Consider the following 26,923-nt stretch of genomic DNA (forward strand, 5'->3'; position numbering starts at 1 on the left):
ACCATGGGCATAATTGTCGATTATGACTCTCGGGAAATTAAAAGCCCGCTTTGTCGGACTGTAAACATTCCCTCGTGCCATAATCTCCGAATTATGCCCTTAATACATAAATAACTATTAATTCACGTATTAACAAAATAAATTCAACATGGCTAAAGCTTCTTACTTAAAAATTGAAAGAACACGGCAGGAAAAGTTAAAAAAACATCTACAGTTCCGATTTACCTATCATTGTGTATACCAAGTACTTTTGGCATCAATTCTGTGCTTCTTTCATTCTTTTTAGTGTTAATTTGTCAATAAACCAGTAATGCAGACAGGCTTGCTTTGTTTTTCAAAAAAACTGCGATTTTACTTAATAGGTTTCACCTATTGAATGCTTTTTCCATTTTTTCTGGACATTTTAGAATCCCTAGAGAATGAAAAAATATGTCTCCAATTTCGATTTCTCTGTCGTCTGTTTGTCTGTCGTCTGACTGTTGTTCATCGTCTGTCTTCATTTTTATCGCCTTTCTTAATAACATTTTTGTGCATTTTTTCTTAGTTTTATGAATTTTGTGTGGCTTTTTTGTATTTTTTTTTTCTCCTCTTATTGTGATTTTTTTGTCTCATTTTCTTGGTGTAGCAATTTTTTTTATATTTTTAATGCTTTTTTACTTATTTTGTCGTGTGTTTTTGCTTTATTCGTTGTCGCTTTGTTAGTTACTTTTTGACTTTTTTATGTTGTTTTCTATTGTTTTGTTATTTCCCGAGCGTAAACTAAGGAAGTAATAGAGTTCATCCGATGAATGGCCACGTTCATGTTCTCTCGACGTTTCTGTTTCTCTGTCTGGATTTTCCAAATTTTGGAAGTTTTAATTTTGAATTTTTGAATTTTTGACTTTCAATTTTTGGATTTGCAGTTTTTCGTTTCGATTTTTTATTTTCTTTATTTATTCAATTTTTCGATTTTTCGGTGTTGTTTTTTTAAAGTGAAAATTTTTCAATTTTTGGATTTTTTTACTTTAAAATCTTTCGGTGTTCAATTTTTTGGTTTTTCAAATTTTAGATTATTTAATTTATGTTTTTTTAGTTTTAGATAGTTCTGTTTCTCCATTCTAAATTTTTCGTTTCTTTAATTTTATCATTTGCAATTTTTCTAGTTTTCATTAGAAATATGTATTTAATAATCGTTATAATTTTTAAAATATTTCACTTTTTCAATTTTACGATTTTAGAAATTTTCTATTTGGATTTTAAAACTTTTTTATTTATTCGAGTTTCCAGTTTTCGATTTTTAACTTTCCATTTCTCAATTTTGAATTTTTGAATTTTTGACTTTTTCAATTTTTGGATTTGCAATTTTTCGTTTCAATTTTTTATTTTATTTATTTATTTAATATTTCGGTTTTTTAATGTTGTTTTTTAATGTGGAAATTTTTCAATTTTTGGATTTTTTGACTTACAATCTTTCGGTCTTCAATTTTTTGGTTTTTCAAATTTTAGATTATTTCATTTGTTTTTTTTTTAGTATTAGTTATTTCTGATTCTCCATTCTAAATTTTTCATTTCTTTAATTTTATCATTTGCAATTTTTCTAGTTTTCGTTAGAAATATGTATCTAATAATCATTATAATTTTTAAAATATTTCACTTTTTCAATTTTACGATTTTAGAATTTTTCTATTTGGATTTTAAAACTTTTTTATTTATTCGAGTTTCCTGTTTTTCGATTTTTAACTTTCCAGTTTCTCCATTTTTAGTTTTCAATTTTTGGATGTTGCAATATTACAGGTTTCCGACTTTACAATTTTGATGATTATATAATTTTTTGATTTTACAATTTGTGGGTTTTTAATGAGTTTTATTTTGATTATTAAGTTTCTCGATTTTTAATTTTTCAATTTGTCATTATTTTTAATTTCTTCATATTTTCGGTTTGCAATTTTTCGTTCGGATTTTTTATTTTCTGTATTTTTACAATTTTTTGATTTTTCAGTGTTCCGATTTTATCATTTTTTATTGTTTCAATTTCAATTTTTTCAATTTTTCGTTTCTCAAATTTTTCAATTTCCAATTTTTCAATTTTTCATTTTTTTGTTCCTCCAATTTTACGATCTTTAAATTTTTCAGTTTTCCGATTTTCCAATTTTTGGATGTTTCAGTTTCTAAATTTTTGAATTTTTCATTTTTTCAATTTTTCAATTTGCAATTTTTCGTTTCGGTTTTGATTTTCTTTATTTATTCGATTGCTCGGTTTTCCAATGTTCTGTTTTTAATGTGAAATTTTTCAATTTTTGGATTTTTGAAATTTTCAACTTACAATCGTTCGTTTTTCAATTGTTTAATTTTTGGTTCCTTTAATTTTTGACATGCAATTTTTCTAGTTTTCACTTTAAATATGTGTCCAACAATAATTGTATTTTTTTTAATTTTTCACTTTTTTAATGTCACGATTTTAGAATTTTTTCATTTTTTAACTATTGGATTTTTAAACTTTTTCGTTTATTCGATTTTTAATTTTTATGTTCTCCATTTTTAATTTTTTAATTTTTCGATTACCATTTTGACGATTCTATAATTTTTCGATTATATAATTTTTGGGTGTTCTAATTTTGTTCGATTCGGTTTTTTTGTTTTCTTTATTTTGATAATTTTAATTTTTTCAATTTTTGGTTTCTTTAAATTTACGATATGTAACTCTTCATTTTAAAATTTTTCAGTGTTTTGATTTTCCAAATTCGGGTGGTGTGAAATTTTTCAATTTTCAGATTTTTCGATTTTTAAACTTTTAGATTTTTGAATTTTTCCTCTTTCCAATTTTAGATTTTTCAGTTTCTCCTTTCTTCGATTTTTGAGTTGCAATTTTTCTAGTTTTCATTTTAAATACGTATCCAGTAATAATTATAACTTACAAAATTTGTCTCTTTTTCATTTTTACGATTTCATAATTTTTCAGTTTTTTAATTACTGAATTTTAAAAACTTTTTAATTTATTCTTTTTTTTAATTCTTCCATTTTTTATTTAAACTTTTCAATGTTTCCATACTACAGGTTTTCGACTTTACAATTATGATGATTCTATAATTTTTGAGTTTTCCAATTTTTCATTTCTACTAATTTTCGATTTGCAATTTTTTGTTTCGGTTTTCATTTTCTTTATTTTTACAATTTTTCGATTTTTTAGTGTTCCGAATTTTGAATTTTTTGTTTTTGCCTTTTAAATTTTTTCAATTTTTCGATTTACAATGTTTTTGTAACATTTTAATCGCAATTTTGTGGTCTACAATTGTCGCTTTTTCGTGATTTTTTTATGGGTTTTTATGGATTTTTTGCTGCTTTTGTCGTTTTTTTCTTCCTTTTTTGTTCCTTTTCGGGCGCTTTTTGTGGTTTTTGTTGTTTGTTTTTTTGTCGGTTTTTGTTGTTTTATATTGTAATAGGATCAATCCAGCAAATGTTTACTTTCATGTTTTCTTGTGTTTTATGACTCCTTGAGAGCACAAATTAGGTCTCGTGTTTCCGTCTGTCTCTCGTCCGTCTATCGTCTATCTATTTTTAATTCCATTTTTTATAGTATTTTTTGTGAACTTTTTCTCTTGATGTTTTCTGATTTTTTGTCCGGTTTTTGTTACTTTTTTGTTTTTTTTTTTACTTTTTTCCACTTTTTGGTATCTGTTTTTTGCTCATTTTTGCCAGGCTTTCGTTGTTCGTTTCAGACGCGTTTTTTTTTGTTAGTTTTTTTGTGGATTTTTTTGTTGCTTATGTTACTTTTTTCACCTATTTTGCAGTCTTTTTCGCTTCCTTTTGTGCTACTTTTTTCGTTGCATTTTGGACACTGTTTTTATCGTCTTTTTCTTTTTTTTGGTAGAAATTTTCTGTCGTTTTTGTTATTTTTTTGTTAATATTTCGTCGCATATTGGTGACCTTCTTGGTGGCTTTTTATATTCTTTTTTATCGCTTTTTAAATTGAGGCTAAGCTCACTAAATATTGTAATGGGGTTCATTCGGCGAATGGATACTTTCATATTTTCTCGACGTTTCATGACTTCTAAAGTACAAAAAAAATAAGTCTCCCGTTTCCGTCTCTCTCTTTGTGTATCGGTCAGCTGTTTATCGTCTGTCTATCATTCATCATTTGTCTTAATTTATTTGTCGCTCTTTTTGTAGTTTTGTTACTTCTTATTTTTTCTGGCACATTTTTTGTCGCTTTTTTCAAAATACTTTTTTTATATCATTTTTTCACTCCTTTTCTTGCGAATTTGTTATGGCTTTTTGTGGCTTTTTGGGTCACTTCTTGGAGCTTTTTTTGTCGTTTTTTTGTCTTTATTCTTCCTTTTCGAGCGCTTTTTGTGGATTTTTGTTGTTTTTCTTGGAGTAATTTTTTTGTCATTTTTTGTTGGCTTATATTGTAATAGGATCGTTCTAACAAATGGCTACTTTAATATTTTCTCGTGTTTTATGACTCCTTGAAAGCAAAAAATTCCGTCTCGTGCTTCCGTTTGTTTGTCGTCCGTCTGTCGTCTGTCTGTTGTCTGTCTGTCGCCTGTCTGTCGTAGCCTGCATTATTTTTTTGTTCCATTTTTCATAGTATTTTTTGACTATCTTTTCTCTTGCTGTGTTCTGACTTTTTGCCGGTTTTTTGTTACTTTTTTGTCAGGGTTTTGTTACTTTTTTCCGTTTTGGGTATCTGTTTTTGCTCATTTTTTGCCAGGTTTTTGTTGTTAGTTTTTAGTCGGATATGTTTGTCACTTTTCTTCTTGTCGCATTTTTGACATCATTTTTCTAGATTGTAGTCGAGTCCATCGGACGATTGGCCACTTTAATGTTTTCTCGACGTTTCATGATCCCTACAGTACGAAAAATGTAGTCTCCCGTTTTTTTATGGATTTTTGTTGCTTTCTGTTGTTTTTTACTTCTCGATCATAAACTAAGGAAAGGACCTAATCTCTAACATTGTTCGTGGAGATTTCTTGGCGAAACTGGACACCTACTATCTTTTATCCTGATGACTGTATGTGATTTTGCGATAGCCATTGTCTTCACTATGTAACCAAGACAACCAAGAAAAATTTCAACAATAAAAAAATATATTTATAAAAGAGTGAAAAATTATGGCAAATATTCCTGGAGGAACTCGTCACCTACAATATGCTCTCTAGTTTTAAAAAGGATTTTTGAAACATTGTCTTTTTCTTTGAAGTTATTTATATTGATTTCTGAAGTATGACTGTAGTTTTTAGGTTTACATAAATCGAAAAAATATATATATAATAATAATCGATGTGATTTTATAAATGATTTGACTGAATCCATCAATGTGAGAATATAATTTCGTAATTTCATCAGGATTTATTACATGTCAGTCTATCGATCAGTTACAAAACAGAACTAAAAATAGATCCAATCATACAAAGAGACACCAAATTTAGGGAATCCATCACATTTAATTGTTCTCAAGACTCCGATCCTGCAATTCATTTTTAAAATTGAATCTGAACATCTCTGATTTATACGTAAAGTAAGTTATTGGTTTCTGAATTTCTGTGTTTATTTTTATTACAGACAACATAATATTGGACTTCAAAATTTATTCCAATAACACTAAACTAACTAGACTACAACAAATTTTCAGTTTACTATTACGACTTATTTGTTTCATGAGTTGCTGGAGTGATGTTACTGAAGATATTTAACAACGATAAAAGCTTTATGACCGTAGTTCTGACCTTCTTAGTACTACCACAAGTAATATAAACCGTTTACGACTTCCTAAAATGTGTAATACTAGTTTTCACGTTTTATTAAAAATGTAAAAAATGTTTATGTCAAATAGGGAATTACTTTATTTCTTGGTGTTTAAGAGCGTCGTAAAACACTGTCACCAACCTGAGCACGTAAATGAAATAAACTTAGCATCAAATTGCAACTAATTCAACACTGTAGTAGTTGCAATGTTCACGAGTAATTGGAACACTTTCACCTGCTTTCGATGTTTGTTTAGTGCTCCCATTTGTTTCCTTAGCGCTTAAAGAGGGTTGATTTATTTGGATTGTTAAGGAAAAGCGAGTTTTAACCACTTCACATTTTTTTTTATATTTATAAATAGATAAATTTGTTTTTGTCAGTGCCCTAACGACCAAAACGTTCTCACATACAACTAGTATAAAATTTAAAATTTGCACTTTGACCTTAAAGTCCTTAGAGACTACACAGCGACAAAGTCTGGGACGAAACCGTATAATTAAGAGTGATTTTAATTCCGATTTCGGGAAAAGTTATACAAGCTATTAAAACGCCTACAAGGTAATTAATAACTAGCTATTAAATTATTTCAGTATACTTTAACGCCCAGGTCTAAAAATAGACCAAGCTGATTGGATTGCTATTTACGGAGCGATTCCTATTTTATTAAAAAATTGGTCTGAGGTTATTTCGATACTATTTTCAATTTTTGGTTGACGTTCTATCATCTACATGATATTTCTAATATACAATAATATTTGTCAACAGACAGACGGAAGGATGTACTGGATTACAATACTTCCTTAGGAAGTAAAAATGACTTTGAATTTTATTCCAAAAGCTCGCATAAATCTTTCACGCCGCTTCGCCCGGCGCATCCACCATTTTTTCCCCGCCGCCATTACACAATGACGTTATTCCGTGCAAATTTAACAGGTTTTTCCCCCGAAACAACCCCATCGCAAAATAATGCACAGCCACTGTTTCAATCAGCGGCTGTCAAGCGCATGCAGACGCGGACAGCGGTAATTAAAACTACGACAAGAATTTACCGAGCCCCCGGTAATCGCTGGCACTCGTCCAACCTGCGTAACACTCCAATAACATCTATCGAATGGCGTGTTAAGGGAAGATATTTGAAACGCGTCTCCGTCGAATGGTTATCACATCGTCTTGACAAGGGTCAATTTGGTCAAACTTTGCTTCTCGTGATATTTCCAAATGACCTAAAGCCGCTGGAGGAAAAAGGATGATGATGGAAAACAGTCAATGGCCTCGAACGCGTACGAGTATCTATCTGTACAGATCCGACTGCTTTTTCTCCCCACATTCTTGCAATTTCGCTTTATCGGGTTATTTGAGGGGAGAGACAGATTTGGTGATTTGGGCGGCGGAGCGAGAGAGTTTGCTAACAGATAGTGGAAGTTATAATTAAAATTAGTGCGGATATTATTTCCCGGGCGATGGGTCGGGAAGTGGGGCGGTGGGGTCGGTTTGACGAACGTCTGGTTTCGTGTTTATGGCATTTCACGGCTGTCGAATACGAAAATGTGGACCTCTTGTTTCCGTCGGGGCTGTGTTGGGAACGTGCGATTCGACGAAAACTTTGTTAAGATGGGCTGGCATTCCGGGTTGTCGGGTCGCGTCGGGGTGGAATTACGCTATATCGTACAAAATCATTTTTGTTTGGAATGATTTTGATGTGAGTAAATGCGCCGGACGTTACTAGTTTGAACAATTCAATTTGAATTTAAGTTGCAAGTTGTAGACATGTGTATACGATTTTGCTGTCTAGAATATTTACATTATTAGTTCCTGCTCGTGCGTGAAGCTTGTGTGTGAAGCCCCATTGCAAAGGACATGATCAGTACAAAAATTTGTATAGGGAAACAGTACGTGAACTGCTATTTTGTCGGAAAATGAAGAGTGTTCGGATGAGGAGACGTATCACAATTGATGTTATGTTTTAATTGTATTATTAGAGATCCAACAATGGACACTTGTTTTTTTTTTATACACATAGTGTTCGTGTATAACTAAATTTATTTGTGTCCCCAAGTTGTCAAAATAATGTTTAAAATTCTGATATTTTTTTTTATTTGTAAGTGTGAGCTTGCTATGTTAAACTAATTAGATTCTTGTTGGCGTTTGACCATTTACTCGATATTCCTTTTTATTTTTTGCTCTCAAGTAGTCCTAAAACAACGACAAAACAAGAAAGTAGCCATTTTCTGGATTAATCCTATTACAATATAAGACAACAACAAAACCGAGAAAACGACAAAAAATTGCTACAAAGAAAAACAATAAAAGAAACAGTAAATAGTAAGACAACGACAAAAAAAGTAACCAAAGGGCAAAAAAAAACGGGCGACAGGACACAGAGAGACGGAAACGGGAGCCTTATTTTTTCATACTTTAGACGTATCCGAATTCTTATGAAATTTTCCGCTATTAATAGATTTTGATAATTAAAAAAATCCTAAAATCCCTACAATTCGTGAAAAATCAAAAATCAAAATTTTCAAACAAGGGAGCTTTTGAAAAAAATCCCAAAAAAAAAATCTGGGTGATAGATTTCTACTAATTATTTCTGCACTACTGAGTCCATTTCTGGTGTCAGTTGTTGAATTTCTTCATTATTTTAGAAAAAATTCCTCTTAAAGTTTAACTTTGATATCTCATAACTCCCGAATGGCATGAGATTCTGATTTCTGGTTTCCACCATTCGATTCCTTAGTTTTTTCATTATTTTGATCAAGTTTTACGGCGGAATCGATGTCCATTTAGAATCCAAGGACAATATAGAACGGTTCCATTTTTCGGAAAACTCTATCAATAAAATTTTCAAAAAAAAAAATCACGATAGCCCGGAGAAATTTTTAATAGTGAGATTCTTTTTCAGGAAGATCGAATTCGACCGGAAGCCAAGTTTCAGACAGGTATGGGCCAAAATCCGAATTTTCGAAATTTGAAACATACGGTAAAAATTTGGAAGTGTGTGACGAATCAAAACTTCAGAACATCCTGGTTTTTTTTTGGGATCGGACACTTTTTGAGGAGACCCGATTTTGACATAATTCGGGGTTCGTTTAATCGAATTAGCTTCATATTGTTTAAATTTGAAAAATTTCGCCATACGATGGGTTCGAAAAAATTGGGTCTGAAAAAACTTGTTAGCATTTACTTAAAATTCAGTTTCTACACTAATTTTGCACCACTGAGTCCGTTTATGGCGTCAGTTGTTGAATATTTCCATTATTTTAGAAAATATCCTCTTAAATCTGTACTCAAAATGCAAAGTTCAAATTTGATATGTCATAAGCCCGGAATGGCACGACATTCTGATTTCTGGGTTTCATTATTCGATTTCTTGAAGTTTTTTAAACAATTCAATAAATTTTTAGGCCGTAATCTATATCCATTTGGAATCTAGGGGCTAAAGAATAGAACGGTTCCATTTTTCGGGAAGGCCTTTGAATAAAATTTTCAAAAAAGTCACGACAGCTCGGAGAAATTTTTAATAGTGAGATTCTTTTTCAGAAAGCTCAAATTAGACCGGAAAATTAATTTTAGACAGCTATGGCTTAAAATCCGAATTTTCGAAATTTGAAGCGTGTGGAAAAAAATTTGAAGGTGTGTGACGAATCAAAAATTCATACGAAATTCAGGACGGCCTGGAAATTTTTTTGGACTCAGACATTTTTTCAGGAGACTCGAATTTGTGCATTTAGCAATTTTCACGTAATTTGGATCTCGTTTAAGCCAAGTAGCTTCATATTGTATACATTTGAAAAATTTCACCATACGATGAGTTCGAAAAAACTGAGTCTAAAAAAACTTTTTCCCATTTACTTAAAATCTCTGCACTAATTTTGCACCACTGAGTTCGTTTCTGGTATCAGATGATGAATATCTTCATTATTTTAGAAAAAATACTCTTAAATCTATACTCAAAATGCAAAGTTCAATTTTGATTACTCATAAGTCCGGAATGGAATGAGATTCTGATTTCTGGTTTTCATTATTCGATTTTTTGAAGTTTTTTAAACAATTCAGTAAATTTTTAGGCCCTAATCTATATCCATGTGGAATTCACGGGCAAAAAAATAGAACGGTTCCATTTTTCGGAAAACTATGAATAAAATTTTCAAAAAAAAATCACGACAGCCCGGAGATATTTTTAATAGTGAGATTCTGTTACAGGAGGCTCGAATTAGACCAGAAATCAAATTTCAGACAGCTATGGGCTAAAATCCGAATTTTCGAAATTTGAAGCTTGTGCTAAAAATTTTGGAGGCGTGTGACAAATCAAAAATTCATGGAAAATTCAGAACAACCTGGAAATTATTTTGGGCTAAGACACTTTTTAAGGAGAGTCGATTTTGTACATACAGCAATTTTCACATAATTCGGGGTTCGTTTAAGTGAAATATTGTATAATTTTAAAAAATTTCACCATAAAAAAATGGGTCTAAAAAAGGTTTTTCTCATTTAACTAAAATTCAGTTTTTACAATAATTATGCACCACTGAGTCCGTTTCTGGCGTCAGTTGTTGAATATTTTCCTCATTTTATAAAAAATTCTCTTAAATCTATACCCAAAATGCAAATTTCAAATTTGATATCTCATAACTCCGGAATAGCATGAGATTCTGATTTCTGGTTTCCACCATTCGATTCCTTAACGTTTTTTCATTATGTCAATCAAGCTTTACGGCGAACTCGATGTCAATTTAGAATCCACGGGCAAAAAAATTGAACGGTTCCATTTTTCGGAAAACTCTATGAATAAAAATCCAAAAAAAAAATCAGGACACCCGAAGAAATTTTTAATAGTGAGCTTCTTTTTCAGGAAGCTCGAATTAGACCAGAAACCAAATTTCAGACAGCTGTGGGCTAAAATCCGAATTTTCGAAATTTGAAGCATGTGGTAAACATTTTAGAGGTGTGTGACGATTCAAAAATTCATGAAAAATTCAGGCCAACCTGGAAATTATTTTGGGCTCAGACATTTTTTAAGGAGACTCGATTTTGTACATACAGCAATTTTCACATAATTCGGGGTTCGTTTAAGCGACATATTGAATAATTTTGAAAAATTTCAGCATAAAAAATGGGTCTAAAAAACTTTTTCCAATTTAACTCTAATTCAGTTTTTACAATAACTATGCACCAGTAAGTCCGTTTTTGGCATCAGTTGTTGAATATTTTCCTTATTTTATAAAAAATCCTCTTAAATCTATACCCAAAGTGCAAAGTTCAATTTTGATATCTCATAACTCCGGAATAGCATGAGATTCTGATTTCTGGTTTCCACCATTCGATTCCTTAACGTTTTTTCATTATGGCAATCAAGCTTTACGGCGAACTCGATGTCAATTTAGAATCCACGGACAAAAAAATAGAACGGTTCCATTTTTCGGAAAACTCTATGAATAAAATTTTCAAAAAAAATCACGACAGCCCGGAGAATTTTTTTATGGTGAGATTCTTTTTCAGGAGGCTCGAATTAGACCGGAAATAAAATTTCAGACAGCTATGGGCTAAAATCCAAATTTTCGAAATTTGAAGCATGTGGTAAAATTTTTGGAGGTATGCGACGAATCAAAAATTCATGAAAAATTCAGGACAACCTGGAAATTATTTTAGGCTCAGACATTTTTAAGGAGACTCGACTTTGTACATACAGCAATTTTCACATCATTCGGAGTTCGTTTAAGCGGAATATTGTATAATTTTGGAAAATTTCACCAAAAAAAGTGGGTCTAAAAAAACTTTTTCCTATTTAACTAAAATTCAGTTTTTACAATAATTATGCACCACTGAGTCCGTTTCTGGCGTCAGTTGTTGAATATTTTTCTTATTTTATAAAAAATCCTCTTAAATCTATACCCAAAGTTCAAGTTCAACTATGATATCTCATAACTCCGGAATAGTATGAGATTCTGATTTCTGGTTTTCACCATTCGATTCCTTAAATTTTTTTCATTATGCTAATCAAGTTTTAGAGAATTGATGTCAATTTAGAATCCACGGACAAAAAAATAGAACGGTTCCATTTTTCGGAAAACTCCATCAATAAAATTTTCAAAAAAAAAAATCACGATAGCCCAGAGACATTTTTAATAGTGAAATTCTTTTTCAGGAAGATCGAATTCGACCGGAAGCCAAATTTCAGACAGGTATGGGCTAAAATCCGAATTTTCGAAATTTGAAACATGGTAAAAATTTGGAAGGGTGTGACGAATCAAAAATTTATAAAAAATTCAGGACATCCTGGATTTTTTTTTGGGCTCGGACACTTTTTGAGGAGACCCGATTTTGTACAACAGCAATTTTCACATAATTTGGGGTTCGTTTAATCGAATTGGCTTCATATTGTGTAAATTTGAAAAAATTCATCATACGATGAGTTCGAAAAAATTGGGTCTAAAAAAACTTTTTCCCATTTACTTGAAATTCAATTTCTGCACTATTTTTGTACAACTGAGTCCGTTTCTGGCATCAGTTGATGAATATCTTCATTATTTTAGAAAAAATACTCTTAAATCTATACTCAAAATGCAAAGTTCAATTTTGATTACTCATAAGTCCGGAATGGCATGAGATTCTGATTTCTGGTTTTCACTATTCGATTTCTTGAACTTTTTAAACAATTCAATAAATTGTTGTACCCTAATCTATATCTATGTGGAATCCACGGGACAAAAAATAGAACGGTTCCATTTTTCGGAAATCTCTATGAATAAAATTTTCAAAAAAGTCACGACAGCTCGGAGAAATTTTTAATAGTGAAATTCTGTTCCAGAAAGCTCAAATTAAACCGGGAAATGAATTTCCGGCAGCTATAGCCTAAAATCCAAATTTTCGAAATTTGAAGCGTGTGGAATAAAAATTTGCAGGTGTGTGACGAATCAAAAATTCATAAAAAATTCAGGACGGCCTGGAAATTTGTTTGGATTCAGACACTTTCCCAGGAGATTCTATTCTGTATATTCAGCAATTTTCACGTGATTTGGATCTCGTTTAAGCCAAATCTTGTATACATTTGAAAAAATTCACCATACGATAAGTTCGAAAAAAGTGGGTCTAAAAAAACTTTTTCCCATTTACTTAAAATTCCGTTTCTGCACTAACTTTGCACCACCGAGTCCGTTTCTGGCATTGGTTGATGAATGAATATCTTCATTATTTAAAAAAAATACTCTTAAATCTATACTCAAAATGCAAAGTTAAATTTTTATTACTTATAAGTCCGAAATGGCATGAGATTCTGATTTCTGGTTTTCCTTATTCGATTTCTTGAACTATTTTAAACAATTCAATAATTTTTTAGGCCCTAATCTATATCCATGTGAAATCCACGGGCCAAAAAATAGAACGGTTCCATTTTTTGGGAAAACTCTATGAAAAAAATTTTCAAAAAAAAAAAATCACGACAACCCGGACAAATTTTTAATAGTGAGATTCTTTTTCAGAAGGCTCGCATTAGACCAGAAACCAAATTTCACACAGCTATGGGTAAAAATCCGAATTTTTTAAATGTGAATGTGGTAAAAATTTTGGAGGTGTGTGACGGATCAAAAATTCATGAAAAATTCAGGACAACCTGGAAATTATTTTGGGCTCAGACATATTTTAAGGAGACTCGATTTTGTACATACATCAATTTTCGCATTATGCGGGGTTCGTTTAAGCGAAATATTGTATAATTTTGAAAAATTTCGCCATAAAAATTGGGTCTAACAAAACTTTTTCCCATTTATCTAAAATTCAGTTTTTACACTAATTTTGCACTATTGACTCCGTATCTGGCTAGTTGTTGAATATCTTCATTATTTTAGAAAAAAATCCTTTTAAATCTGTACTCAAACTGCAAAGTTCAATTTTGATATTTCATAAGTCTGGAATGGCCGAGATTCTGATTTCTGGTTTCCACCATTCGATTCCTTTTTTCATTATTTCAATCAAGTTTTACCGCGGAATCGATGCCCATTTAGAATCCTCGGGCAAAAAAATAGAACGTTTCCATTTTTCGGAAAACTCTATGAATAAAAAAAAATCACGACACCCGAAGAAATTTTTAATAGTGAGCTTCTTTTTCAGGGAGCTCGAATTAGACCAGAAACCAAATTTCAGACAGCTATGGGCTAAAATCCGAATTTTCGAAATTTCAAGCATGTGGTAAAAATTTTGGAGGAGCTGTGAAAAATTCATAAAAAATTCAGGATGGCCCGGAAACTTTTTTTGGGTTCAAACGCTTTCTACAAGGCTCGTTTTTGTACAAACAGAAATTTTCACATGGACCGGGGACCGTTTAAGTGAAATATTGCATAAATGCGAAAAATTTCACAATATATTCGAGAAAAATTTACTAAATAAAACTTTTTCCCATTTAACTAAAATGCAGTTTCTACACTAATTTTGCACCATTGAGTCCGTTTCTGGCGCCAGTTCTTGAATTTTTATTTATTATTTTAGGCGAAATTTTACTTAAATATATGGTCAAAATGTAAATCTCAAGTTTGATGTCTCATAACTCTGGTACGGCAAGAACTTTTGATTTTCGATTAAGGCCATTCGATTTCGTGAAGTTTTATAATGACTTAACATAATTTTCCGGCTAAAATCGATGTCTGTTTGAAATCTATGGGCCAAAATATAAAACGGTGTTATTTTTCTGGAGAGCGAGTGAATAAAAAAATTCAAAAAAATTTGAGACGGCCTAGAGACATTTTCAGTGCTCAAATTTTTTTAAGACTGCTCAAATTAGCGAGAAAACCAAATTTCAGACAGCTATAAGCCGAAATATGAATTCTCGAAATTTTAGGAATTTTTAAAAAATGGTGGAGGAGCCGTGTGATGATTCAAAAATTCATAAAAATTTAGACTGGCTAGGAAAAATTTGTAATGTCTCGAGAGACTTAAATTTGAACGAATCAGGGTTCGTTTGAACAAAGATAACTTTAAATTTTTAAATCCGAAATATTCAGGATTCGAAAAAATGGGCCAAAAGAAAACGTTTTTCCATCCAACTGAAATTCAGTTTCTACATTAGTTTTGCACTGCTGAGTCCGTTTTTGGTAACAGTTGTTGAATATTTTTATTATTTTAGACGAAATTCTTCTTCAATCTATAGTCAAAAAGCCTAACTCAAGCTTGATATTGCAGAACGCCGGAACGGAATGAGATTCCCTTGTCCGGTTTTCACCATTCGATTCTTTGAAGTTTTCTGATGACTTGACGTTATTTTCGTGCTAAAATTGGTGTCTGTTTGGAATCCATGGGCCAAAATATAAAACGGTGTTATTTTTTTGGAGAGCGGATGAATAAAATTTAAAAAAAATCAAGACGGCTCGGAGCCATTTTTAGCGCTCAAGTTTATTTCAGGAGGATCAAATCAGCAAGAGAACCAAATTTCAGAGAGCTATGGGCTGAAATAAGAATTTTTGAAATTTTAGGAATGTTCAAAAAAATGATGGAGGAGCCGTGTGATGATTCCAAAATTCATAAAAACTTTAAGACGATGTGGAGACAGTTTTAGTGCCCAGATTCATTTTCAAGAGACTCAAATTTGAACATACAGTAATTTTCAGACGAATCCGGGTCCGTTTAAACGAGAAAGCTTCAAATTTTTAAATCGTAAATATTTCACAATTTGAAAAAAATGCGCCGAAAAAAACATTTTCGTATCTAAATGAAACTCGGTTTCAACACTAATTTTGCGCCACTGAGTTCGTTTCTGGCAATAGTTATTGAATTTTTTCATTATTTTAAACGAAATTCTTCTTAAATCTACAATCAAAAAGCAAAATTTAAATTGGCTAGCAAAAAATCACATGCAGTCGTAAAGATAAAATACATAGGTGTCCAGTTTCTCCAAGAAACCTCCACCGTATGTAGAACGGAGGAAACTTTACAGGTGCCCAATTTCTCCCGGAATTCTCCACCATCAAGAGATAAACTTTGACGAAGATGGGGGAGGATTACTCATTACAATAACAAGCAGATTCTACGGCAGACGGAATTTAATCACCGCCTTGTTAGCGGTACACGTGATTTCGTTAATTTAAGCTTGCTTTGTAGATAAAAGCCTGGAATCCATCACAGAAATATGTACAATTAGTGAAAATATCTAAATCTGGAATTGTTATCCTAAGAACAAAATAATCCCTTAAAAATTTTTAGTTGTGTGAAAATTACACTATTAATGATGGCTATTCGTCATAAATATCAATCATACCTAACGCTTTTCGAATGTTTGTTATCTGATCAATAGGCAACCAATAATTCACGCCGCATGATAGATTTTGCTATCTACGCCCTGAAAGCGTGAAACCTTTATTAAAAATGCAGCCATCGATTTTGCAAAATCTATTTGGTGTACGGTATTTTATAATCAGTGTATTAATCTTGGTTTTTGCTCTTTTTTCCCGGTTAAATTCCAGTCATTATCGATAAATCCATCCTCAGCGTCCAACAATGCAATCGCCGAACCGTGAACCGATTCACTTTAATACACACCGTTTTCCATACCTGTACAGTGTACAATTTCCATAACAATGCAGCCTTTATGAAATAAAGCAGTTTTTCTTATTTCAATAGCACCTCTGATAACATTGCAAACTTTTAACAAAAGATAACGCTTTTAGCATCGCCTTTATTAAGTGTCCTTCAGAGCTTAATTAGAAGACGTTCGTACGCGATTTTTCCACCTTTGTTCCCGGATCCCATATTGAGAAACCGTCGTCTACAGAACACCAAAAAAACACCCAGGATAATACCAAAAAACAATTATTAAATTCTGTTATTAATAATTGTGCCTGAAACAGTTTGGTGGATGCGCCGGGTTTGTTTGCCTAACTCGACCAAATGAAGGCGCTTATAATTATTGCCTGTTTACACACACCATAAATTCGACTCTTAAGCAGTAAAAATAAACAACGTTGTAAACGTAAAACTGCAACGGCAGTAGTAAATTGGAGCTCCGGAGAGACTGTAAATCCGCATTAAGATTCGCGTGTTTTTCTTGTTATTTTTCGCTGTGAATTCTGTAAGGAGATTACAAATAAATAAATTCGGCGTCGACTGATCTGTGCGTGTGTGTAAAAAGTATTGGGGATCCTTCGACCAGATAAGATCATCACACTTGACCTCTAAGCACAAAGGACAAACATCGGTCGAATAAACTCCAGGGATTACGGAAATTCGCATTGGTTCGTTACGCATCGCCCGGATTTGTCAACAGTTGATGGTGCATTAGTGCTGGTGGCGGCGATTTCGGCCGGAAGAGGTGGCGAAAGGGGGCGATTTCGGCAGATGTACACAATTTTCCACGCCTGTTGTGATTGAAAAAAATCATTAACACGTCTGGAGTGTTTTGTAGAAAAATGTGGAGAAAATTTTGATCATATTAAGTGCAATATTAAGTCTGGCTTGGAATTTTCAGCTACTTTATTGTTATCATTATTAGTATTACTATTTGTGTGCAACTCGGCTGCAAGATCGTTTTTAGTTCGACGAAGAAATTTCATTCTCGCGCGCCGGGGTACCATTTCGCGCGTGAATTACCCAATAGCTTAGAAAGAAATTTAATTTGCTACTTCTCCCTCAGGGAAGGGCCGCCACTGGCGGAATGGTTGTTGAAGCGTTTTATAAGGTTGCAGCAGATAACCGAACTCTATTATTTTTCAACTGTCCCAGAACGGCAGTTTCATTAATTTTTAAATAGTTTTCTATTTGCAAGTTAATGAAGAGATTTCGCGGATAATTTTATATACAGGTTCCAGGGATGGCCGCACTTTTGGCTTTTTTATCACGTAGTGTGCAGGTTATTAAAGTTTGTGGGGCGACGTATTTTTTTAAATTAAGTGGACGAGAGACGTGGGTGAATTTAGTTTTGTTTGTTGTGGGTGAATTTTGGGGTAGGCACCCGTCTCGGGTAGTATCTGGGGCTATAAATCACAATGCAATTAACATTTTATCTAAAAATTTATAACAACTATAAAAGTTACCGTGCGTATTTTAGAACTCAAGGTAATAAATTATTTTTTCCTGGATTGTGTGCCTCGTGCAAAATTTTAGTGGTTGTATTTTTCTATGTTTGACGGGTTGGTAGTTTTTTATTGGAATTTTAATATTCAAACCTTGTTTGGAGCATTTATGCAAAATACGTGTTAAAAGCATGGAAAACTGTTTTTAGAGTCTCTATTAGAGCTTGTTTAAAAAATCGCTATTTATTTGCAGGATATTCTTTCAAAAACAAACACTAATAAAAACCGTAATTACAATTTTGTCCCAAAAAACAAACGTCGGGCGTATTTGAGATTTTTTAAAATTTCTGCAAAAACAAAACGCCAGGAATCCATCAATTTTTTCAAAAAATCAGGGGCCTCTGAGATTCTTGAAACTTCTATCAAAAATAAATCACTCATAAGATTTTTAAAATTTTTTTGAAAACCAAAAGACTAAAATTCTTTCAAATACAACACTAAGGACCCACTAAAATCTTTAAATTTCTTTAAAAAAACACCAGGAGCACTTGAGGCGCTTAAATATTCTATACAAAAACATTAGTACCCTCTGAGATTTTTTCAACTTCTTTCAAAAACGAAACACAAATGACCCATGAGATTCTGTAAAATTCTTTCAAAAGCACAAGGGGCTCTTGAGATTCTTAAACATTATTTTAAGAACACTAGGGACTCCTTGGATTCTTTAAAATTCCTTCAAAAACTAGACACGGGCGACCTCTGAGATTCTTTCAAATTTCTTCAAAAACAAAACACTAGGGACCCTTAATGTGCTTGAAAATTCTTTAAAAAAATCTAAGGGTCCTTGAGATTTTTTTTACTCAAAACACTAGGGTCCCCTGAAATTCTTTCAAATTCCGTCAAGAAAACATTTTTATTTTTTTTTTTTTTAATGAAACACTAGGGAGCCATGAGATTTTTAAAAATGCTATAACGTGCCTGAAATTCTTAAAAAACACTAGGAATTAAAAAAAATCTTTTAAAAACAAAACACTAGGGACTCACGAGATTCTTAAAAACTCTTTTAACACACCAGGGAACTTTGAAATTCTTTAAGAATTTTCAGAAAAACGCTAGGGGTCTCTGGGATTTTTAAATAATTTTTTTTTTCAAAAACGAAGCACTAGGGACCCCTGAAATTTTTTCAAATTCCTTTAAAAGGAAAACAATAGAAAACCATGAAATTGTTCAAAATTCTTTCAAAAACACCAGGACACACTAGATTCTTAAAAATTATTTTAAGAACACTAGGTACTCCTTGGATTCTTTAAAATTCCTTCAAAAACTAGACACGGGCGACCTCTGAGATTCTTTCAAATTTCTTCAAAAACAAAACACTAGGGACCCTTAATGTGCTTGAAAATTCTTTAAAAAAATCTAAGGGTCCTTGAGATTTTTTTTACTCAAAACACTAGGGTCCCCTGAAATTCTTTCAAATTCCGTCAAGAAAACATTTTTATTTTTTTTTTTTTTTAATGAAACACTAGGGAGCCATGAGATTTTTAAAAATGCTATAACGTGCCTGAAATTCTTAAAAAACACTAGGAATTAAAAAAAATCTTTTAAAAACAAAACACTAGGGACTCACGAGATTCTTAAAAACTCTTTTAAAACACCAGGGAACTTTGAAATTCTTTAAAAATTTTCAGAAAAACGCTAGGGGTCTCTGGGATTTTTAAATAATTTTTTTTTCAAAAACGAAGCACTAGGGACCCCTGAAATTTTTTCAAATTCCTTTAAAAGGAAAACAATAGAAAACCATGAAATTGTTCAAAATTCTTTCAAAACACCAGGACACACTAGATTCTTAAAAATTCTTTATAAAAAAAAACTAGGGGCCTCTGAGACTTTTCTTCAAGAAAAACGAAAAAAAAGGAAAACACCTGAAATTCTTACAAATTCTAAAAAAATATTAGAGATCCCTGAGATTATTTTTGAAAATTCTTTTAAAAACACCCGAAGCTCTTGAAATTGTTTAAAACTCTTTAAAAAAAAAAAACTAGTGGTCTCTGGGATTTTTTTTCAAAAACAAAGCACTAGGGACCCCTGAAATTCTTTCGAATTCCTTCAAGAGAAAACATTTGGAAACTCTAAAATTTTTTCAAATTCTTTTGAAAACACCAGAAGCCGCTGAGATTCTTACAAATTCTTAAAAAAACATGAGGGGTGCCTGAGATTTTTAAAAACTCTTAAAATACACAAGAGACCCCTGAGATTCTTAAAAATTCTGTCATAAACAAAATACTAGAGACTTACCAGAATTTTAAAAATTATTTTAAAAACACCAGGGGTCCTAGAGATCCCTAAAATTTTTTTCAAAAAGAAACAATAGACTTTTAAGATTTTCAATTTTTTTTCCAAAACAAAACACTAGATGCCCATGATATTCTTTAAAATTAAAAAAAAAAACTAGGGACCTCTAAGTTTTTAAAAATTCTTTCAAAATCAAAACACCAGGAATCCCTGAGATCCTTAAAAATTCTTTCAAAAGCAAAACACAAGGGACCCATGAGATTCTTTAAAATTCCTCCAAAAAGACCATGGGCCCTTGACATTCTTTAAAATTCTTAAACAAAACTAGATTCCACTGAGATTTTTTTTTAAACTAGACACTTAGGGTCCCTGAAATTCTTTCAGATTCCTTCAAAAGATAACACTTGGAAACCCTGAACCTCTTTAAAATTCATTAAAAACCCTAAGATTGTTAAAAATTCTTTCAAAAACAAAACACTGGGAATTCACGAGATTCTTTAAAATTATTTTGAAAATAGGAGAGGCCGCTTAGATTCTTACAAATTCTTAAAAAAAATACATAGGGTGCCTGATATTTTAAAAAATTCTTAAAAAACACAAGGGATCCCTGAAATTCTTGAAAATTGTTTCAAAAACAAAACACTAGGGACTTACGAAATTCTTAAAAAATATTTTTAAAATACGAGAGGCTCTAGAGATTCTTAAAAATTCTTTCAAAAAGAAACTAGGAGCCCTTGAGATTTTGATTTTTTTTTTCAAAAACAAAACGAGGTATCCATGAGATTTTTTAAAATTCTTTCAGAAACACTAGGGCACTTCAGATTCTTTAAAATTCTTAAAAAATAAACCAGGTCCAAATAAGAATTTTAATTTTTTTTTCAAAAACAAAACACTAAGGGCCCCTGAAATTTTTTCAAATTTCTTGAACGAAAAACATTTGGGAACCATGAAGTTCTTTAAATATCTTCCAAAAACGCCCGGGAACCCTGAGATTCTTAAAAATTCTTTTAAAAACAAAACATTAGGGACTCACGAGATTCTTTAAAATCCTTTGGAAAACACCAGAGGCCGCTGAGATTCTTACAAATTCTTAAAAAAAACAAACTAGGTGCCTGAGATTTTTAAAAATTCTTAAAAAACTCAAAGGACCCCTGAAATTCTTAAAAATTCTTTCAAAAACAAAACGCTAGGGACTTACGAAATTTTTAAAACATATTTTAAAAATACCAGGGGCTCTAGAGATTCTTAAAACTTCTTTCAAAAAGAAACTAGGGGGCCTTGAGATTTTGATTTTTTTTTTCAAAATTCTTTCGAATTGCTTCAAATAGAAAACTCTAAGGAACTACGAAATTCTTTCGAAAACAAAACACAAGTGTTCCATGAGATTCTTTAAAATTATTTTAAACACTAGAGGCCCTTCAGATTCTTTCAATTTTTTTTTTAAACTGAGATTTAATTTTTTTTTTCATAAACAAATCACTAGGAGTTCCTGAAATTCTGAAATTCTTTCAAATTCCTTCAAAAGAAAACATTTGGAAACCCTAAAATGTTTTAAAATTCTTTGAAAACACCAGAGGCCGCTGAAATTCTTACAAATTCTTAAAAAAACACGATGGGTGCCTGAGATTTTTAAAAATTCTTAAAAAACACAAGGGACGCCTGAGATTCTTAAAAATTCTTTCTTAAACAAAATACTGTGGACTTACGAGATTTTAAAAAATTATTTTAAAAACACCTGGGGTCCTAGAGATTCCTTAAAATTTTTTCAAAAAGAAGCTATGGACCTTTAAGATTTTCAATTTTTTTTTCAAAAACAAAACACTAGGGGCCCTTGAAATTCTTAGAAATTCCTTCAAAAAAAAAAACACTCAGGGACCATGAAATTCTTTAAAATTCTTTCAAAAACAGAACACTAGGGACTCACGAAATTCTTTAAAATTATTTTGAAAATACCAGGGGCTCTAGAGGGTCTTAAAACTTCTTTCAAAAAGAAACTAGGGGGCCTTGAGATTTTGATTTTTTTTTTCAAAATTCTTTCGAATTGCTTCAAATAGAAAACTCTAAGGAACTACGAAATTCTTTCGAAAACAAAACACAAGTGTTCCATGAGATTCTTTAAAATTATTTTAAACACTAGGGGCCCTTCAGATTCTTTCAATTTTTTTTTTAAACTGAGATTTAAATTTTTTTTTTCATAAACAAATCACTAGGGGTTCCTGAAATTCTGAAATTCTTTCAAATTCCTTCGAAAGAAAACATTTGGAAACCCTAAAATGTTTTAAAATTTTTTTGAAAACACCAGAGGCCGCTGAAATTCTTACAAATTCTTAAAAAACACAAGGGACGCCTGAGATTCTTAAAAATTCTTTCCTAAACAAAATACTGTGGACTTACAAGAATTTAAAAAATTATTTTAAAAACACCTGGGTTCCTAGAGATTCCTTAAAATTTTTTCAAAAAGAAGCTATGGACCTTTAAGATTTTCATTTTTTTTTCAAAAACAAAACACTAGGGGCCCTTGAAATTCTTAGAAATTCCTTCAAAAAAAAACACTCAGGGACCATGAAATTCTTTAAAATTCTTTCAAAAACAGAACACTAGGGACTCACGAAATTCTTTAAAATTATTTTGAAAACATTAGAGCCCGCTAAGATTCTTACAAATTCTAAAAAAAAAAACAAAAAACACCAGGGGTGCTTGAGATTTTTAAAAATTCTCAAAAAACATAGAGGACCTCTGAGATTCTTAAAAATTCTTCCAAAAACAAAACACTAGGGACTTACGAAATTCTTAAAAAATATTTTAAAAATACCAGGGGCTCTAGAGAGTCTTAAAAATTCTTTCAAAAAGAAACTAGGGGCCCTTGAGATTTTGATTTTTTTTTTCAAAATTCTTTCGAATTGCTTCAAATAGAAAACTCTAAGGAACTACGAAATTCTTTCGAAAACAAAACACAAGTGTTCTATGAGATTCTTTAAAATTATTTTAAACACTAGGGGCCCTTCAGATTCTTTCAATTTTTTTTTTTAACTGAGATTTAAATTTTTTTTTCATAAACAAATCACTAGGGGTTCCTGAAATTCTGAAATTCTTTCAAATTCCTTCAAAAGAAAACATTTGGAAACCCTAAAATGTTTTAAAATTCTTTTGAAAACACCAGAGGCCGCTGAAATTCTTACAAATTCTTAAAAAAACACGATGGGTGCCTGAGATTTTTAAAAATTCTTAAAAAACACAAGGGACGCCTGAGATTCTTAGAAATTCTTTCCTAAACAAAATACTGTGGACTTACGAGATTTTAAAAAATTATTTTAAAAACACCTGGGGTCCTAGAGATTCCTTAAAATTTGTTCAAAAAGAAGCTATGGACCTTTAAGATTTTCAATTTTTTTTTCAAAAACAAAACACTAGAGGCCCTTGAAATTCTTAGAAATTCCTTCAAAAAAAAAAAACACTCAGGGACCATGAAATTCTTTAAAATTCTTTCAAAAACAGAACACTAGGGACTCACGAAATTCTTTAAAATTATTTTGAAAACATTAGAGCCCGCTAAGATTCTTACAAATTCTTAAAAAAAGAAACAAAAAACACCAGGGGTGCTTGAGATTTTTAAAAATTCTCAAAAAACATAGAGGACCTCTGAGATTCTTAAAAATTCTTCCAAAAACAAAACACTAGGGACTTACGAAATTCTTAAAAAATATTTTAAAAATACCAGGGGCTCTAGAGAGTCTTAAAAATTCTTTCAAAAAGAAACTAGGGGCCCTTGAGATTTTGATTTTTTTTTCAAAATTCTTTTGAATTGTTTCAAATAGAAAACTCTAAGGAACTACGAAATTCTTTCGAAAACAAAACACATGTGTTCCATGAAATTCTTTAAAATTATTTTAAACACTAGGGGCCCTTCCGATTCTTTCAATTTTTTTTTAAACTGAGATTAAAATTTTTTTTTTCATAAACAAATCACTAGGGGTTCCTGAAATTCTGAAATTCTTTCAAATTCCTTCGAAAGAAAACATTTGGAAACCCTAAAATGTTTTAAAATTCTTTTGAAAACACCAGAGGCCGCTGAGATTTTTACAAATTCCTAAAAACACACGATGGGTGCCTGAGATTTTTAAAAATTCTTAAAAAACACAAGGGACGCCTGAGATTCTTAAAAATTCGTTCCTAAACAAAATACTGTGGACTTACGAGATTTTAAAAAATTATTTTAAAACACCTGGAGTCCTAGAGATTCCTTAAAATTTTTTCAAAAAGAAACTATGGACCTTTAAGATTTTCAATTTTTTTTTCAAAAACCAAACACTAGGGGTCCCTGAAATTCTTTGAAATTCCTTAAAAAAAACACTCAGGAACCATGAAATTCATTAAAATTCCTTCAAAAACAGAACAATGGGAACTCACCAAATTCTTTAAAATTGTTTTGAAATCATCAGAAATTTTTAAAAATTCTGAAGAAACATAGGGGACCTCTGAGATTCCAAAAAATTTTTCCAAAAACAAATAAGGGACTTACGAGATTCTTAAAAAATATTTATAAATACCAGGGGCCTTAAAGATTTTTAAAATTTTTTCGAAAAGAAACTATGGGCATTTGAGATCTTCAATTTTTTTTTTCAAAAACAAAACATTAAGAGCCCCTGAAATTCTTTCAAATTGCTTCAAAAAGAAAACACTAAGGAACCATGAAATTCTTTCAAATTCCTTCAAAAACAGAACACCAAGGACTCACGAGATTCTTTAAAATTCCTTGAAATACAAAACACTAGTGGCCCCTGAAATTTTTTGAAATTTCGTCAAAAACAAAACACTAGAAGCCCATACCATTCTTTACAATTCTTAAAAAATTCTTTTAAAATAAAATATTAAGCAGCCCTTGAGATTCCCAGATTTTTTTTCAAAAACTAAACACTAGGAGCCTGAGATTCTTAAATTTCTTTAGAGAATAACACTAAGATAAGACTAAGAACAAAACACTGGATGCTCCTAAGATGATAAAAGTTATGTAAAAAAATCACTGAGACTTCACAAAATTCTTTAAATTTTTATTCCAAATGTTTTAGATAACCAAACATCAAAGATCCTTCTTTTTACATCAGTAGTCTCCAAAATTGTTTCCAAATTCTAAGAAAAATAAAAGAAAATAAAACAAAACACTAGGATCTAACAATATTCTTTGAAATTCTTTCAAAAATTCAACAGCAGTGGCCTTGAAGATTTTTTCTAACAAAAACAAAACACTGGGTGTTCTTGAGATTATTAAATTTTTTTCAGAAACGGAACATCAAAGGACTACAAGGATTGTTAAATTTTTTCAAGAACAAATCACGAAAGATTTTTAATTTTTTTTCAAAACTAGATCCGGGAGCTTCTGCAAGTATTTAGATTACCTTTAGACTCTCGTTTAAAATTTACCAGTGCACCTAAAAAGCGTGGGCCGAAAAAACTGTTTATGTAAACACCGCACCGTTTGCCTAATCTGTTTGTGCCCAATGCCAAAATCTCGTTTTCCTGAAGCCGTTACGCTTCTCATTATGCGATTTACTACCGCACGGAGCATTTAAATTGTGATTTTACATAAACTTATTTCCGTTCTAACTATATGTATCTTCTATCTTCCCCCCCTATCGATATAACCGCGTCGACTGTGAATAATTCTCATCTCCTCTGTCCACCGAGACTAAATCTCAATAACCCTTTTACAGCCCCATCAAAAATTCAATTTTCTCCTCCAAGTGCGTGTTACACCTCGTCATCTCGTGATTATAAAACATTAGCGTCGCCATAAACCATAATAGCTTTGATTGTCGCAACATTTTTATAGTTACTATTATTTCTTCAAGCCGTGTCAAATTACCACGATCGCCCCCGCAGACGTGCCAGATATCGATTTCGTCAAGAAGTTATCCTCAAGCACGCTTCATTTATCAACTTTTGAATCAAGCGCCGACTTTCCGCGATTAAAGAGAAAATCGCGATTGAATTAAGGCAATGAAAGCAAACACAAAGTGCCGGCGTAAACCGGTCTCGCGTTTCCGTCTGTCTGTCGGCGGCTGTCTGTTGACCGATTTGTTGTTTCGTCAGTCTCTAACTTATACAGTTCGGAGTAAACTGATTAAATTTATGGCAAAACGCCAGACAGCTTTTTCCCTTTCATGAAAATATGTCTATGTCAGACAGATAAGGAGATGCGCATTTGTTACGTAATCGGTAGTGTTTACATTATTTCAGTAATTTTTCAGTCACTACATGTCCGTTCAAAACCACAACTAAACAATTCCAACAACGTTATTTTTAGTTTCGAGTTAATCACCCTTTTAACCCGTTCAAACTTCAAACAAACCTCCCGTTTTCCGGCGATTACGGACAAAATTAGAACGAAATTAGAGTGATAGGAACACATACACGGAAACAGTTTTATGTTGGTGTTAATCTTGGTTAGTGTTCGTGTGACCAGGGAGACATAGCCGTTCTCACCGTCTCGGGAGTGCGATTCTTACGATTGCTTGAGCAAACTTTTGTTTAGGTCAATTACGGCAGCTGCGGAACATTATCAAAACATTACAAAGTTTGCACGGAGATAACGCGCTTATTACCGCTTTTATCAAGTGTTTTCGAAGGCTTAATTAGGAAATGTTTGCGGGGAATTTTTGAAGCTTTTGTTCTCCGATCCCGTGCTGAAAACGTGTCGGTTACAAAGAATGTTGAAAACGTCGGGATTCTGGCGGAGGCGCCGGGTTCGTTATACTAATTTTATGTTGCGGAGTTTGGGCGGCGGGGTTAATAATGATAAACATAGAGAGAGGATGAAGATGAACTTTGGTACGAACACACAGATCGAAAGGCGAAACGTTAATTGGAAAATAAACAACGAAGAATGGAAATAATCTGGATTAAAGTGTTGATTGGCT

At 31.8% G+C, this 26,923-nt stretch overlaps 1 protein-coding gene across 6 annotated transcripts in view; it reads left to right on the forward strand.

Moving 5' to 3' along the window:
• Nucleotides 1-26,923, forward strand: part of LOC135127269 (FMRFamide receptor) — a 185,552-nt gene that overhangs the window by 96,201 nt on the left and 62,428 nt on the right. For 2 of the 6 annotated variants that reach the window (XM_064053711.1, XM_064053710.1), the window contains exon 2: nt 11,870-11,906. The exons of 1 other annotated variant lie outside the window; for it this stretch is intronic. Coding sequence is in view for 1 of the 5 variants with exons in the window: in XM_064053710.1 (XP_063909780.1) it covers nt 11,870-11,906 (37 nt within the window). In the remaining 4 variants the exon portion in view is untranslated. Of the gene's footprint in view, nt 1-8,626; nt 8,664-11,256; nt 11,317-11,869; nt 11,907-26,923 lie in introns of those variants that run through there. 3 more of the 6 variants (XM_064053715.1, XM_064053714.1, XM_064053712.1) reach the window with 3 other exon arrangements.

Source organism: Zophobas morio, unplaced genomic scaffold (assembly GCF_036711695.1).
Source record: "Zophobas morio isolate AGI-343-1 ecotype UQ-CSIRO unplaced genomic scaffold, CSIRO_AGI_Zmor_V1 ptg000011l, whole genome shotgun sequence".
Classification (NCBI taxonomy): Eukaryota; Metazoa; Arthropoda; class Insecta; order Coleoptera; family Tenebrionidae; genus Zophobas; species Zophobas morio.